Genomic DNA, 17623 nt, shown 5'->3' with positions numbered 1-17623 from the left:
AGCAGTTTAGTGCTGCCTTCAGCCCAGCGTGTGATCCTGGAGACCTGGGATCGAGTCCCACATTGGGTTCCCTGCATGGAGCCTGCTTCTCCCTCTCCCTGTGTCTCTGCCTGTGTGTGTGTGTGTGTGTGTGTGTGTGTGTGTGTCTCATGAATAAATAAAGAAAATCTTTTAAAAAATAAATAAACTTTCCCAATTTATTAAACTTTAAGAGCTCAAGTTCTCTAATACATGGTAAACACAGTTTTTTACTTTGTTGGAAGTTCTAATTTTTTTGGAAATTACCAATTACACTATTGAAGAAAGTATACTTGAACAATTTGATTCAATTTATCTGTCTAGAACAAAATTTAAAAACAAAAGAAACTTTATAAATCAAGTGAATAGAAAGATACAAAAAATTTATCACTAACAAACTACATTACACCAGTAATGTAGTTTTTAAACAGTAAAAGTTTTACTGTTTACACTGTGATCAGAAACTATCTCCTATGTTTTCAAAATTCTCTATAATTTTTAGAATCAAATTTTAACTTTTAAAAAAAGAAGAAAGGAAAATAAAAATAAAAATAAATAAGAAAAGAAAAAGAAAGAAAGAAAAGAAAAGAAAAGAAAGAAAAGAAAAGAAAAGAAAAGAAAAGAAAAGAAAAGAAAAGAAAAGAAAAGAAAAGAAAAGAAAAAAGGAAGAAAGGAAGAAAGGAAGAAAGAAAGGGAAGACTGGGTGGCTCAGTCGGCTAAGTGTCCAACTCTTGATTTCAGCTCAGGTCTTGATCTCATGGATGGTGGGATCCAGCCACAGCCACACATGAGGCTCCATGCTCAGCAGGAGAACTGCTTGATATTCTCTCTCTCCCTCTGCCCCTACCATTGTGTGTGTGCTCTTGCTCTCTAAAATGAATCTTTAAAATAAATAAGGAAGAGAAAAACTTTAAATAAAAAACTTTGAATAAAAAGTTTTTTATAAAAAACTTTGAATTGTTTGATACAAATAATTCTGTAATATTTAAAACATTCAGTTGCCAGCCAAATAAATCTCTTTAAACTACTGATGCAACATCTGAGACTATCCTCTAAAGCAGGAATTCACAAATGCCAAAAGGACGTTATCATCTTTCACTGGTCTGAGACAAACAGAGGGAAAAAATGTAATTAGTATTTCATAAAACTAAATATAAAAGGATAGTCCTTTATCCTGGTGCTGTCTAAATAAAAATATATTTTTTAAATAGAAATGACCCTATATATTTTCATATACAATTCCTTAATGTGGCAAATAAAAAGTAGCTAACTGTACTGCTCCCCCAAATTTTCTTAAAAATGTTACCACCTTCTGAAAAAGAAATTTGGCACTGGTATTCTAAAAGGTCTTTACTAATACATCACAAGATATTTTTGCTTTTAAAAAGAGAAAAATGGTTTTCAAGTAAAATGAAGATTACCTTTTTCATCTTGGCTCTCAAGCATGTAGCACAATGCCTGGCACATATCAGGCATTCAATAAATATTTGCTCCATTAACGAATATGAAGCTAAGACACTAAAATAAATGGCAACTGTCAGGTTTTTACAAATTAAAATCAAAATGTAATTTTTATAGAGTGAGTCACGATGTTAAATTTAACAATATTAAAATAAATGGTAATTGCCAGACTTTTTAAAAAATTAAAAACAAAATAGAATTTTTATCGTGAGTTACAACGCTAAATTTGACGGTAAGAAAATGTGCCATCTGCAATAGTCTCAGATAAATAATCCATTTTTTGTACTTGTACATGTTCCCCATGTACTCAGAAGATTTGGACCTTGAAAGAAGAGAAGAGAGAGAGAGCAAATTATTAGAAGGGAAGACAGGAAAATAAAATTGAGTCACAACAGGGGAACTGACAAGGTATAATTGGCCTAACCAGAGGAGATATATGTGGGAGTATAGTGAAGAGATGACCAAGAAAGGCAGGGTAGATTATAGAAAGAAAAGCTTTAGAGAGGGATTCATCGATAGTTTAGAAGAGACTACTGAGTGGTTCAATCATTGAGACTCTTGATCTCAGCTCAGGTCTTATTTCATGTTAATGAGTTCACCTCTGTGTTGGGCTTCATGTTGGGTGTGGAGCCTACTTAATAAAAAATTATATATTTATAATTTAGGAGGAAATTGTGGCCACTGCAAAGTTCTGAGGTACGGTTGTGATTCGTTTTGTCAGGAAAATTAGCTCAGCAGCATTATATGGTGTGACTTAGGCGCAGTGAAACATAACAGAGTCAAGAAGATTACAGCAATAACCCAAATGTGAAGTGACCGAAGTGTCACAGTAGCAACAGAAAGGGCAGAAACCACAGTAGCAATAGAAAGGGATATTTCAAAGAGAGGATTTTTTTATTAACTAGATATAAATTAAGCAAAGCAATGATTCAATCACGTCAAGGTTTCAATTCTAGGTGATTAGATGGAGGTTATTTCAATTTATAAAGCCAGGGATAGTGGAGGTAGATACTTAAAGAGAAGGTAATTGTTTTATTTCAGAAAAGCTGAAATTTAAGGAGATAAGAATAACTACAGTATTATAAAAAACTAACCTTTATATTTAGCTTACTAGATGCCAGGTTCTATTCTAGATGCCTTAGATAGATGTATTAATGCATTAACTCCTCAAATATGCTTTTGAGGTGAGCAACATTATTCCCATTTTATAGAAGAGAAAACTGAGATACAAGGAGGTTAAGTAACTTGTTTAAAATCACAATGACAGTAAGTAATGAAATAAGGATTTAAACCTGGGCTTCATTATATTACCAAACTGCCTTACCGTGACATGATAAAGATGAAGAAGTGTTTATGATAAATACACTGCATAAAAGATGATTTTATCTATAAAGCTACATAGCTCTATAAAAAACTCATAATTTGACATTTTTAACAACCAATTATCTTATTTTTATGTTTTTGGAGAAAGGAATATTTTTAAAAGCCTTAAATAAGCAAAAATAACAAACACACCTAAGAAATCAGAGAGAAGTAGGATTTAAGAACAAATTATTATAAACACAAATGCTGTAAATAACACAGCCACTAAATATTATGGTTTAAATGATGCTATCATCACTCCAGTATACAAGCTAAATAATTATTTGGCATGCTTTATCCAACCTTTTGTATACTCTTAGAAGATAACCTTATGTTTTGGAAATTCAATCAGAAGAACAATTTTGAACAGAAGCTTCAAAATAAATTCCCTTTGGAGAGACAAAAGCTTCAAAATTTCCTTAAAAAGAGCCTAATGCTTCAAAATAAATTCCCTTTGGAAGATACTAAATGCTGCTACTTCATCTATAGCAGACAAGCCTTCAACATAGAAAGCCCTACCCTTCTCTTTCACTTTCACTAGCACACAACTTAAACTACAGCCATTTAGCATAATCAATAATCACACAGCAAGTTGTCTTGTGAATACACATATTTTTATACGGCACAGTGCCTAAGAAGAAAAATTATAGTTTTTAAAATTATGACACTGAAACTTAGCTTTTCTATACTCTAGCCATTTTAAAAGTCAAGCAATATTTACTTACGCTCTGATACTGTATAAAGGAGGTTCTGGGGTAAAGGAGGAGGTAGTCTTGCTCCCACTGGTGCAAGATTGGGCACTGCACTTGTCCCAGGCTGGTCACGGTTGTTTATCAAGCTTGACTGTGTTATGGGTGGTCCTAAAAATTTTAAATAAAGAAGAAGAAAAAAGGTTTATGTTTCCTAACTAATAAAAATACTATACTAGAACTAATTTGTATAGTCATAATCAAAGTATCTACTTTGGCATAGAACAGAATTAAGGAATTTGATATATGCAGGTTTCAACACTATGAGATGCATAATTAATTAGGATGACATTTTAGTTCTAGAACAGAAAAAACAATTCTAGGGTGGAAAAAAAGGCAGGATGCTTAGTTCTGGGGAACGGGAGTAAAAAATGGCTGAGAAGGAACTTGAGCAAACTTTCTGGGATAAAGTAAGTTCCTTTAAAAGAAAAAGATTCATGTATTTATTTATTTGAAAGAGAAAAAAAAAAACGAGAGCGGGGGAGGGTGCCCTCGGGATAATAGAACTCTTAAGTTCTGCATTATGAATATGTTTAGATGTAGTGATGTCTGCAACATGCTAGGAAATGCATTAAAAATAATAATGAGGGGTGCCTGGCTGGCTCAGTCAGGTAAGTGTCTGCCTTTGGCCCAGGTCGTGATCCCAGGGTCCTAGGATCGAGCCCCGCTGAGCAGGAGTCTGCTTCTCCCTCTTCCTTAGCCCCTCCCCTCCTGTTTGTGTGCTTGTTCTGTCAAATAAATAAAGTCTTAGAGAGAGAAAGACACGTGATAATAGAAATATGGTAAAATATTAATCATAGAATCTAGATGGTGAATATATGGGAGTTTGGTGTACAATTATTTCAACTTTTCAGTATGCTTGAAATTTTTCATTGCAAAATGTTGGGAGAAAATGACATTCTTGGATTTCACTTTTAAACAGAAATGTTCCCACATATCACATCTTTTATAGTGGAAATTTCTATATATGAAGATGCTTCTTTATTTGGGGAATAAAACCTCAAGTTGAGCTTCACAGTTATACTATCTACATGACTACTAAATCTATGTATCCAATGTCTCCAAACCTTTATCAACTTTAATGTTGTCTATAAAGAACATTAATGCAGGAAAGCTAGGTGATTAGGTACATGGGTTCATCTTAAAGTATTTCTGCAAAGTTGTGAGTGTACAATAATTTCAAAAACAAAAAGTTTAAAATAAAAAAACTGAAAAAGTATCACTTAGTAAACTGAATAGCAATCATTTTAAAAATAACGAGTTGCCATCTCTTGACAATGTTAAATGTTTTCTTTTTTTTAAGATTTTATTTATTTATTGGTGAGAGACACAGAGAGACGGAGGCAGTGACGTAGGCAGAGGGAGAAACAGGCTCCATGCAGGAAACCCAATGGGGGACTCAATCCCGGGACTCCAGGATCACGCCCTGAGCCAAAGGCAGACACTCAACCGCTGAGCCACCCAGGCATCCCTGTTAAATGTTTTCAAGTAGATATTTTCTTCTATCTTTGCACACAAGTGAACTATTCACCAATTTTTTTCTAATTATGAGAAAAATATAGTCTTACTTTTTCTGCTAAGCTGGTGAAATGATATGGCTTCTGGAATTTACTACAGCAAAAACAAACTCAAAGTATGTGTGTGCACATGCAGATATGATAGGGAAGGTCGGAAGAAATAAGTAAGACAAGAACAGGAGAATACTGATAATCACTGAAGTTGAGCGACAGTACATATGGTACACACATATTATTCTACTGTATATATCTGAAATTTTCCATAATAAAAGACTTTTAAAAAATTACTTTAATATTCCTGAAGAGCTTTTAAAGAGACTTATTTATTTGAGAGAGAGCATGCACAAGAGGGGCTGAGAGAGAATTTCAAGCAGACTGCCCTGAGTGTGGAGCCCGCTGCAGGGCTCAATATCAAAACCCTCAGATCATGACCTAAGCTGAAATCAAGAGTCGAAGGCTTAACTGAGTGAGCCAGCCAGATGCCTCAAAGAGATTTTAAAGACTAGGAAATTTCATTAAACTACTGGCACGTTCCTTTTTCTGACATCTTCGTAACACTGGATTTCTTAAGATGTCATCAACTAGCAAGACATGACTCCCAAAATTTCTTAAAGGTACTATAAATAATGCAGTGCAACAATGGATAGAATAAAAAGAGCAACATTTTAATTATAAGAATATATTCTAAATTCTATATTAATTTATCTTTAAAAAACTTTAATCTATTATCAAGTTAGTGAAGAAGTAGGTTCTTCTAAATAAAATTCTTTGCTAAAAATGAAATACTTAATGAACATATACTTACTTGGTATGGGAAGCACAACAGAAGGCGGAGGCTGGCCATGTCCCTGGGGAACAGGAAGTCTCATACTGTGGCCAGGACCTGGACCTGGACCTGGGCCTGGGCCTGGGCCAGGGCCTGGGCCTGGGCCTGGACCTGGCATTGGAGGCATTAACATTCCAGGAGGTGGTGGAGGAGGAAGCCCAGGAGGAGGTGGAGGGAAAGGAATCATGCTTGGCAGAGCAACTTCATCAACAACCAGGGGATCATTTCCATGATCAAACTGACAAAGGTCACCAAGTACACAAAATCCTCTTTCTGTAAGAATACAAGAAGAATCTTATTATGATCTAGAGTTCAGAAAACAAATAAAACAAGACCCTGAAAAGTCTACCAATCTGATTTATAAAGTAATTTTTCTCCAAAGAATTTAAAAGCCTTCTCAGTATTATTCTATTAATCGTCACATATCCCTGAGGTAAGGAGAGATGGAAATACTCTTTACTTTTTGAGACTATGCTTTGTTGAGGTAGCAAGTAACAGTTCCAAAACAGGCTAGTAGCCACTATTAACCTATTTGCCATACATTCATTCTCATATTAAAAATTCAGATTCAGGGGACCTGGCTGGCTCAGCTGGTAAAACATGTGACTCTTGATCTTGGGATCATGAGTTCAAGTCTTACATTGGTCACAGAGATTAAGGAAATTAAAAAAAAAAAATTCAGCTTCAATTCAGCAAAGACAGGGTATGGGAGTAAGGGACTTAACTAGACAATCTAATTTCAGTTAACTATTTTCATGGTATTGTTCTAAATTCCACATTCTTGCTATACCTGCAATTAGAAACTCTAGTTTAAAATATTCAAGTGGGGGGGGTGGCAGGGTGGTTCTGTGGGTTAAGCTTTTGACTTTCTTTTTTTTTTTAAAGATTTATTTATTTGAGAGCAAGGGAGCGAGCACGCATGCGGGGGTAAGGGGCAGGCAGAGAGGCAGAGAGAGAGAGAGAATCCCAAGCCAACTCTGCACTGAGCACGGAGCCTGAAGCAGAGCTTGATCTCAACATGGGTCATGATCTCAGGGTTGTGGGATCAAGTCCCACATTGGGTTCCACACCCATCTCCCTCTGTCCCTCCCCACTTAAAAATAAATAAAATATTCAAGTGGGAAGGGGTGCCTGGCTAGTTGAGTTGGTGGAGCAGGCAACCCTTAATCTCGAGGTTTTAAGTTCAAGCCCCACATTGTGTATAGAGACTACTTATAAATAAAATTTAAAAAAAAAAAGAAAGAGAATATCCAAGTGCACATTATTTACTAGGTTATTCATGACATCACTGTTTATAACAAAATATAAGAAACACCCCAAAAGAGCAATAGAGTTCAGTTAAACACATTTTTCTTCATACAGAATATTAAGAAACTAAAAAAAAGTACTAAGGAAACCCTCATGTATTAATATAGCATAACTGCTAGAAAATATTACTAAGTGAAAAACAACATCCAGGAATATGAAGAGTATAGTAACATTTCCACAGAATACAAAATAGGGGAGACTATACATATTTGTTTCCATAACATATACACAGACTGTATTTGGAAGGATACACAAGAAATTAATAACATTAAATTGGCCTTGGAAACAAGAACTCTGTAACCAGGAGACCAGGGTAAGAAAGAGATAATGCTTGAATTATGATTTGATTGTATTTCCTACTTAAAAATACATAAAATCGGGATCCCTGGGTGGCGCAGCGGTTTGGCGCCTGCCTTTGGCCCAGGGCGCGATCCTGGAGACCCGGGATCGAATCCCACGTCGGGCTCCCGGTGCATGGAGCCTGTTTCTCCCTCTGCCTGTGTCTCTGCCTCTCTCTCTCTCTCTGTGACTATCATAAATAAATAAAAATTAAAAAAAAAAAATTTAAAAAAAAATACATAAAATGTAAAAAATATATATTCTACACTTATAGAGAAAACATTACAATGTCTGCAATTTACTTCAAATAATATAGGCCCAGGAGAAGCAGCAGAGAAGTACAGATGGAAACAAAATTGACCATGAGCTCCTAACTACTGATGGAAGACCATGGATACACTAGGGTTAATTATATTGTTTTGTCAACTTTTATTAATATTTAAATATTTCCATAATAAAAAATTAAAACACACACAGATTAAGTGGAATATCAGCATATTAATATTTTAAATAGGTTATAATGCTTAACAAATTCCTTGCACCAAACACTACACACAAAAAAACATAATTCCTAGCGTCTACCAAATTTTGTGGTATACTTATAGTGTCTAAGGAAACAAGAACAACAAAAAACAAATGAGTGGGTCAAATTTGAACATTCTCTTAACCAGAGCCAATCTACTAAATCAAGAAAGTAAATAAGCATAAACCAAAGGAGATTTTCCTCTCACTCATTCCTTTTAAAAAATCTGGACTATAATGAAAAGGTATGCAATATTAACATGTGCTTACTAATACTTTTGAATACAATATAAAAGAGGATTTTTACCATCATAATCTCTGCATCGCCTCTTTGGTGGTGGGTTTCGACCAAAAGAATTGGAAGAGCTATGATTGTTATAGTAATTAGACCAACTCTCTGTTGTGTTTTCTGAGTGGTGCGCAGGTGCAATCACAGTAACAGTGCTGGGAATAGACTGTGCCCCAGAGGAGTACTGCTCAGAAGAGCTCGGAGGTGGTGCAGACACAGGCACATAAGAACTCTCCAAGTCATTCCTCTCACTCTTAAACTTTGATCTTTCCCTGTGCTCTGCTTCAGAGGCAAAATAAAAACAAGAAACAAGATTAGACATTTTTGTTCTCCAACTATGTTTATCTTCTCACAGAAAAGGGAAGAGACTATTGCAGTAAACTCACTGAGCTGTCCATATTTCAAAGTGCTTTCATTATTAATATACCCTAAAAGCAGGAACATCAACAACGTGACATATCTTGACCTATCTTGATATCTTGATATCTTGACATATCTTGTGGAAAATAATTTCTATAACATCAACATCAATATATAATGAAGAGAGCCCAGCTTCTCCACTGATACTTGGTAAGAAAGCTATCCAAGAACTGACTTCCAAACAGATATCCTGATACATCAGTGGTTGGGATCCCAGTTATCTACCTAACTAAACTCTAGTCAACCTTAAAGCAAGTCCACTATTTTTAGTGAGGGTGTGACGGAGGGAGGGAACAGATAGTCCTCCTTCTCCAATGATAGCTTTCTTGATTAAAAGACCTTAGTTTCGATTGTACAAAAATGACTTTAAATCTAGACATGTACTATGAAATACATACAGCTTCTTTTTCACCAAACTCATTTGACTTCATCCTAACAACAGAGCCCTGTCTTTGTAACAAATTAGCATTAGGTTTTTTAGACAATTCTAGATTTTACGTTGCTCAGACATGTTAAAGGTACACGTGGTGTTTAAGGGAAGTTCTGGTACCCTTATGACAAAGGAAGATAAGCAATATGGAGTTTTTAGGAGGAAGCCTCATCTACTCACCAACATTCCTATTTGGATCCCGGTCTTTGCTGCGCCCTCTACTTCGGCTTCGACTTCGACTCAGGCCTCGGCTCTTACTCCGACTCTTACTCCTGCCTCTTCTCCAGTCATATTTCTCACGGTACAGTTCATTCCGCTCATAGTACCGGTCATAGTCTCTCCACTTGCCATCCTCTCTTTTTTTCTCACGTGTCCTATAATACACAGATATAAAAGCCATACGTATGCTACAGAAACAAAGTATGCAAATAAATCAGGAGTATGAAATACCCTCCTTGATTCAGCAAAATTCATAATGTCTGTGCTTTTTCAGAAAGCCATATAACCACAACATAATTTCTCTGATCCATTATATAAAAAGAAAAAACATTCCCTCAAGTACACTGGGTGGGGAGAAATGAAAAAAGGAGGTGAATCCAAAGTATGAAGAGGGGTAGGAGAAAAACAAAAATTTAAAACTAGAAAAGAAAAAAGGCAGAAACAAAGTTTCCTAAACAAAAAACTAATTTTTTAATGGCAGCCTGATGAATCAACATATAAACTGAACTATTTGTAGTATAAAATACTACACATGATTTTAATAGTGAGCACCCCTAACCAAATGGAACATTTCATTAATATCCTCTAAGGAGACTACTCCCACCCCTTTGCTCTTGGGAAAGCACATAATGATGATTGTTTATAAGAGAAAGTATGACAAAGACAAAAAACACAGAATGGAGGAAGATAACCTTCTCTTTCTTTAATCAGTTTAGAGAGAGGCATCAGTACATGTTAAAAATTCCATAATGCCCTTACAGTAACTAAAAAGTGACTTATCAGAGTCTAATTAAATATACACACACACCTTCGTTCACTAGATTCTGAACGAGTCTTCTGGGGACTAGGATACTTCTTTTTTCTACCATCTCGTTCTTCTTCCGCTGGCTCCTGAAATACCTATATGAAAGCATTCATTAGGAACAAGATCAGCCCTTCTATTAATTATGAGACACATCTATCTGATAATCTTTTTAGTGCAAGAGAGGGCACAAATATACTGATATACTGAAGTCAAATTACATCCAAAAAAGGTAAGCCACAGGGAGGAGTAAAAAAGATGCGGAAATCATTTCAATAGTAATATGCTAATTTTTAAATGTTAATTTTTCTTTAAGATTTATTTATTTGAGAAAGAGAGAGAACACATAAACAGGAAGGATAGAGGGAGAGAATCTCAAGCAGAAACCATGCTGAGCATGGAGTCTCACATTGGGCTCTATCTCACGACTCTAAGATTACAGCTGAGCTGAAAACAAGAGTTGGACACTCAACTGACTGCACCACCGAGGCACCCCAAATGTTAATGTAAGGTAAGAATAGCAATGCAGGAGGAAAACAGCAATTCATCCCTTATAATGAAACCATAGAAAGAACAAGTCTCTGATTTAGAGATGATGATTTATGTTTTCCTAATCATAAAACATAATTTGAGGACTATAGATTTAAGAACAAATGGTACAGTTAACAAGCACCATGAACTCAGATTTCACAAGATTTACAGAAAAATGGTACTGGAATTAATGTCATAACAGTTAATACTGAACAGAAATAACCTGCAGTCTTATTTTTTTAAACAAAAGTTAATCTCAAAACATATATAGCCTCTACTAGAGAAAGGCAAAATAAAGTCATTTGTTAAGAGCTAAACAACTATCCCTCTAATGGAGAAGCTCACTTAACAAACAGGAGTCAGTGCCAAAAACAGATAACAATTTAGTAAAATTTGGGCAACATAAAATGGTAGCCACCATATGGCAAGCATATGGCACTAGCTAAAACACTATACATTTGTTAAGACTATATTTAAAAATCATTTCCTTTACCTATTTACAGGAAATACAGAGCATATATTACTCCTCTGGGATGCAATCAACAAATCTACACAGTAAAAATCTCTATAGGACAAAACACTGAGTTCCTTCAATAAAATAAAATTTAAGGAAAATAAAGGGGTGAGGAAAAGACCAAGAGAAAGATATGGGTAGATTTAAAGAGTGATTTAAAGATTAAAAGAAATTTTTTTTTTTAATTAAAAGAAACTTAAAAGACATTAGCTTAGAAATCTGTTTTCTTTTTTGTATTTTGCAAGGATTTTTTTTTTTTAACTTCTAATGGAAAAAAATATTTTCAAAAAGTTAAAGGATCCAAGGTGCCTGGGTGGTTCAGTCCGTTGAGTATCCCACTCTTGATTTCCATTCAGGTCACGATCTCAGGGTCATGGGACTGAGGTCTGCATTCTCTCTCTCTCTCTCTCTCAAATTAATAAATAAATAAAATCTTAAAAAAAAAAAAAAAGCGAACACTTGGTACAACCAAATGAACCTTAAAAGCATTATGATAAATTAAAGAAAGGTGCCAGTCACAAAAGACTATGAATTGTAGAACTCTATTTATACGAAATATCCAGAACAGGCAAATCCATAAAGAAATAAAGTAGATTAGTGGTTGCCTAAAAAAGCAGGGAGGGGGGGTGCTGGAGGAGAAGGGTTGGAGGGGGATAGGTTAATGGGTACAGTGTTTTTTTTTATTTTGGATGGTGAAAATGATCTCAAATGGATCATAGTAATGGTTGTACAACTCTGAATACAATAAAAACCAAAAAAAAAAAAAATCACATTTGTACACTGTAAATAGAGGAGTGGTACAGTAGAGAAATTGTATTTCAATAAAGCTATTGAAAATACTCAAATGTACATTATTTTCTAGGTTATTCATAACAGCACCATTTTTAACAAAATATTAGAAACACCCTAAAAGACCATTAATAAAGAATTTAGTTAAACACATTTTTCTAGGGATGCCTGTGTGGCTCAGTGGTTGAGCATCTGTCTGGCTCAGGTCGTGGCCCCAGGGTCCTAGGATGGCGTCCTGCATCAGGCTCCCAGCAGGGAGCCTGCTTCTTCCTCTGTTTATGTCTCTGCTCCTCTCTCTGTGTCTCTCATGAATAAATACATTAAATCTTTAAGAAAATAAACCCCACATTTTTCTACATATAGAATACTAAGTCAGAGGGCATACACAACATGGCTAAAACTCACATAAAGAGTTAATGGGGTATGTAAGCAGCTCAGTTGGTGGAGCATGCAACTCTTTATCTTGGGGTTGTGAGTTCAAGCCCCACGTTGGGTGTAGGGATTACTTTTAAAAAAAAATCTTTAAAAAAAGGAAAAAAGGCAAAAACTGAAGGGATTCCTTTGACATAAAATGGAAAAAACAGGAGAAACTAGTACACGGTATTAAAGGAGAGAGTACTGGTTACACTGGAGAGAGGAAAATGAGAGTGAATAGAAAGAGGAAATTTAAAAAAAAATTTTTTTCAGGGCGCCTGGCTAGCTCAGTCGGTTGAGCATTTGACTCTAGGTTTCAGTTCAGGTCATGATCCCAGTGTCCTAAGATGGAGCCTGTTGGAGGCTCCACACTCCAGCACAGTCTGTCTGTCCCTCTCCTTCCCCTTCTACTCCTTACATCTCTTGCACGCGTGTATGCGCATGCACTCTCTCTCTCAAATAAATAAAGATCTTAGAAAAAAAAGAGATTTCAAACTGGTTATTTAGATCTCAGCTAAAACAAATGGGGGAAAATGGACATTTATGAACAATTAGAAATTTATTTAAGAGAGAAAGACCATGAATGTGTGGGGGTGAGGGGCAGAGATAGAAAGAATCGCACGCAGACTCCAGAATAAAAACTAAATTTCCTAAAACTCCCTGGTGGTAAGGATGTGTTTTTCCATAATTATTTCTAACCTAATCTAAAATGAGTTACTTGGCATTTTAATGGTCTACATACTGAGTTCATATTATATATGAAGACTTCAGAGCACCTGGCTGGCTCAGTCAGGAAGAATATGTGACTCTTGATCTCAGGGTCATTAGTTCGAGCCCCATGCTGGGTGTAGAGATAACTAAAAAAATAATCTTAAGACCATTAAGATTTCAATCTTACTATTCTAAGAATATGATAAGTAGACTTCTTCATAGAATCATGTTATGACCAGGCATGGTAATTTTTAGTTTTTCCTCTATGTTGTTCATCTGACTTAAAGTTTCTACTTCATATCCTCTATGAGAAATCTGATCATTACACACATATTTAAGTAGTTTTAATTATTCATTATCTTGGTCTATCATAACTACACAAGTCTGAGAGCCTCTATTCCACTGTGCCATCTTTGATAAAGTATACCAAAAAAACAGGGGATATGTGGGTGGTCCGGTCAGTTGAGCACTAACTCTTAATCTCAGCTCAGGTCTTGACCTTAGGGTCCTGAGTTCAAGTCCCAAGTTGGGCTCCATGCTGCGCATGAAGCCTACTGTAAAAAAATATATATATACTAAACATTTGGTATTTGGTTGGGGAAGGACTAGCCACGGACTGATGGTTTGCTAGGGCTAAGTGACAAATACATAACAATTCATTATACTACTATTCCCTTTTGATGATGCTGCAAATTCTCTACATTATTTTTTTTCAGTATTTTTAATTAAAATGAAATAAAGATATTTTCAGACAAACCAAAGGAAGGAAAAACTGCTACATGTTCTCACAGTCTAGTCATAAATTCAAATGTAAGAAAAATTACCTTTAACATTTCAGATGATCATGGCATAGTGTAAATCAGGAGTTACAGGATCAAAGATCTATTATCATAATGGAGGATTCTTTTGCTTGTTCATGAACTTAGGGTAAAGGGTTATTATAACAGCCAATTGTACTACAATAAATTAACAAGTAACTTTCCAACTACAGGTAAAATACATTGTGCTTCATAAATCATGGCACATATATATCAAGGGTTTTTCCTGCATCAGAATGAGTTGTGCCAATGATTCAAATTCTTACCTGATTCTCCATGTGACCAGTAATCTGTTAAACAACTGATGGTACAATGTAACTGGGGATCGAGGAAGAAAGTTATAATGGCTAGTCCTTAGACGGATTTACATCTCTGTACACTGTCCTGAGCAACTACATCAATTTAGCACAGACCAGAAACAGAGCCAATTAGCCAAAGGTATGTGTTACCTCAAACCCCTTTCATTCCACATTATCTAAAAGAATTACTATACTTTGTTTATACACTATCACATGAGATATTACTTAAGTCAGTGATGACAATTAAGCTGTGTATAAAAATATTAGAAAACAAGAGAAATGCCAGAGAGTGTCATTTGGAGTATTTGCACACAGAAGCTGATACCCACTTTTCACAATTTTCAAAATCAGGAACTACTACAAGGATACAAAATGACATAATGCAAGAATTCGGGGTTTTTTTTAAACTGTCCTTTCAAAACTCAAAATAATGCAATTTTTCTCTTATGTTCAAATCAGCTATCTTTCAAATGTACTTCTAGTCCACTGAACTTCAAGGACTTTAGAAAAGGACATATGGCACAAAAAAATTTAACTTTTAAAGATCTGGCCTAGGGGATGCGTGGGTGGCTCAGTGGTTGAGCATCTGCCTTTGGCTCAGGTCATGGTCCCGGGATTGAGTCCCACATCAGGCATCCCGCAGGGAACCTGCTTCTCCCTCTGCCTCTCCGCCTATATCTCTGCCTCTCTCTGTGTGTCTCTCATTAATAACTAAATAAAATCTTAAACAAAAAAATTAAATACAATAAAAGATTTGGCCTATACACATAGACCAAAAATTATACACTATGAAGTATGGTAGAAAAGTTTCCTCTTGGGACACCTGGGTGGCTCAGTGGTTGAGCATCTACCTTTGGCCCAGGGTGTGATCCCACAGTCCCAGGATCGAGTCCCACATCGGGATCCCTCCATGGAGCCTGCTTCTCCCTCTGCCTATGTCTCTGTGTCTCTCATGAATCAATAAATAAACTCTTCAAAAAAATATATAAACAAAAATTTATTAAAAAAAAAACAAGGGAAGCCTAGGTGGCTCAGCAGTTTAGCACCACCTTCGGCCTAGGGTGTGATCTTGGGACCTGGGATTGAGTCCCATGTCAGGCTCCCAATATGGAGCCTGCTTCTTCCTCTGCCTGTGTCTCTGCCCACCCCCCGCCCCTGTCTCTCATGAATACATAAATAAAATCTTTAAGAAAATAAATAAAAATAAAAAAATAAAAAGAAAGAAAAGTTTCCTCTTACTTCCATTACTTGAAGTAACATACTGAGAGCCTCTATTTTAGTAAGATTTAATGAAAGAATCACAGGGCATAAGCCAAAAACAAAAATGTGACAGTAGTTTTGATTGATCTGAAGTATAATGATATTTTATTTTCTTTTATTTATTTTTTTTTTATTTTTTTTTATTTTTTTTTTATTTTATTTTCTTTTAATGATGGATCAATTCAATTAGCCTAGCATTTTAAGATGGAGCAGAAATGACAGCTAAATGCAATACATGATCCTTGGATTGAATCTGTACTGGAGGAGAAAAAAAAAAAAGCTATTAAAAAAAGGGACTTTTTGGAGGGGCGGGGGGGGAGTAAGCAGGGGGAGACGCAGGGAAGGCACTGTTGGGTCAACTGATAAAACAAATACAGATAGTAAAGTGTTTTATGAAAATTAAATTTACTGAAACTAATAATGATGCTATAGCCATCTACGAGAACATCCTTGGGGTGCCTGGGTGCCTTGGTCAGTTAAGCATCTGACTCTTAATTTCAGCAACATGAGTTCAAGCCCCAAAATGGGCTCCACACTGGGAGTGGAGCCTACTTAAAAAAAAAAAAAAAAAAAAAAAGGCAAGAGACTTAAATTCTAATGAAATGCAGAGTATCATCAGGTCACAATGTATCTAACTTGCTCCCAGATTCAGAGCAGGATAGTCTTGGGTATAGATATATAAAGAGAAGAAATGGGGCAGATTTTCAATAGGTGAAAAAAGACAGTGCATGCATCTGGTTTTAGGTACTATTCTTATCATTTCTATGTAAGCTTAAAATTACTGCCAAATAAAAAGCTTACTTAAATAATCATAATAAAATAAACGTTGATAAGTATTTCTCTATAATAACCAATTTTTATATGCCAGGCAATTGATTAGGATGTGTGTGTACATAAAATCCCATTTAAACTTCAATGAGGGGCAGCCCGGGTGGCTCATCGGTTTAGCGCCGCCTTCAGCCCAGGGCCTGATCCTGGATACCCGGGATTGAGTCCCACGTCGGGCTCCCTGTGTGGAGCCTGCTTCTCCCTCTGCCTGTGTCTCTGCCTCTCTCTCTCTCTCTCTCTGTCTCTCATGAATAAATAAATAAATAATCTTTAAAAAAAATAAATAAAATAAATAAACTTCAGTGAGGGGGCAACCCCAGTGGTGCAGCAGTTTGGCGCCGCCTGCAGCCTGGGGTGTGATCCTGGAAACCCGCGATCGAGTCCCACATCGGGCTCCCTGCATGGAGCCTGCTTCTCCGCCCCTCTCTCTGTGTGTTTATGAATAAGTAAATAAAATTTAAAAATAAAATGAGGGCAGCCCCAGTGGCGCAGCAGTTTGGCGCCACCTGCAGCCCGGGGTGTGATCCTGGAGACCCGGGATCAAGTCCCGCATCGGGTTTCCTTCGTGGAGCCTGCTTCTCCCTCTGCCTGTGTCTCTACCTCTCTCTTGCTCTCTCTGAATGAATAAATAAATAAATCTTAAAAAAATAAATAAAAATAAAAATAAAATAAAATATCAAATTTTTAAAAAAATAAAAAAATAAAAAATAAACTTCAATGAGGGCAGCGCCACCTTCAGCCCGGGGTGTGATCCTGGAGACGCAGGATCCAGTCCCACGTCGGGCTCCCTGCATGGAGCCTGCTCCTCCCTATCCCTGTGTCTCTGCCTCTCTCTCTCTCTCTCTCTCTCTCTGTCATGAATGAATAGATAAAATCTTTAAAAATAAATAAATAAATAAATAAATAAATAAATAAATAAATAAATAAATAATAAACTTCAGTGAGATAAGTACTACTATGATCATCATTTTCCTGATGTGAAAATGAAGCAGACAGGTAACTTATTTTAGAGCTATAATTTTAACTCATGCAGCCTGATTTTATTTTTTTTAAGATTTTACTTATTTATTCATGAGAGACACACAGAGAGAAGCAGAGACATAGGTAGAGGGGAAGCAGGATCCTCGCAGGGAACCTGATGTGGGACTCGATCCCAGGACCCCGGGATCACACCCTGAGCCTAAGGCAGATGCTCAA

The 17623-nt window shown here is 36.1% G+C and overlaps 1 protein-coding gene across 2 annotated transcripts in view; it reads right to left on the bottom strand.

Moving 5' to 3' along the window:
• Positions 1-17623, bottom strand: part of RBM27 (RNA binding motif protein 27) — a 71616-nt gene that overhangs the window by 39206 nt on the left and 14787 nt on the right. The window contains exons 4-8 of one of the 2 annotated variants that reach the window (XM_041767002.1): positions 10269-10360; positions 9422-9615; positions 8410-8673; positions 5913-6206; positions 3567-3701 (exon numbers count right to left, since the gene is read on the bottom strand). In XM_041767002.1, coding sequence (XP_041622936.1) covers positions 3567-3701; positions 5913-6206; positions 8410-8673; positions 9422-9615; positions 10269-10360 — 979 coding nt within the window. The remainder of the gene's footprint in view (positions 1-3566; positions 3702-5912; positions 6207-8409; positions 8674-9421; positions 9616-10268; positions 10361-17623) is intronic. The other variant, XM_041767003.1, reaches the window with a different exon arrangement.

The sequence above is a fragment of the Vulpes lagopus genome, chromosome 8 (genome assembly GCF_018345385.1).
Source record: "Vulpes lagopus strain Blue_001 chromosome 8, ASM1834538v1, whole genome shotgun sequence".
NCBI classification, from domain to species: Eukaryota; Metazoa; Chordata; class Mammalia; order Carnivora; family Canidae; genus Vulpes; species Vulpes lagopus.
This window is presented reverse-complemented; position numbering and strand designations above follow the sequence as displayed.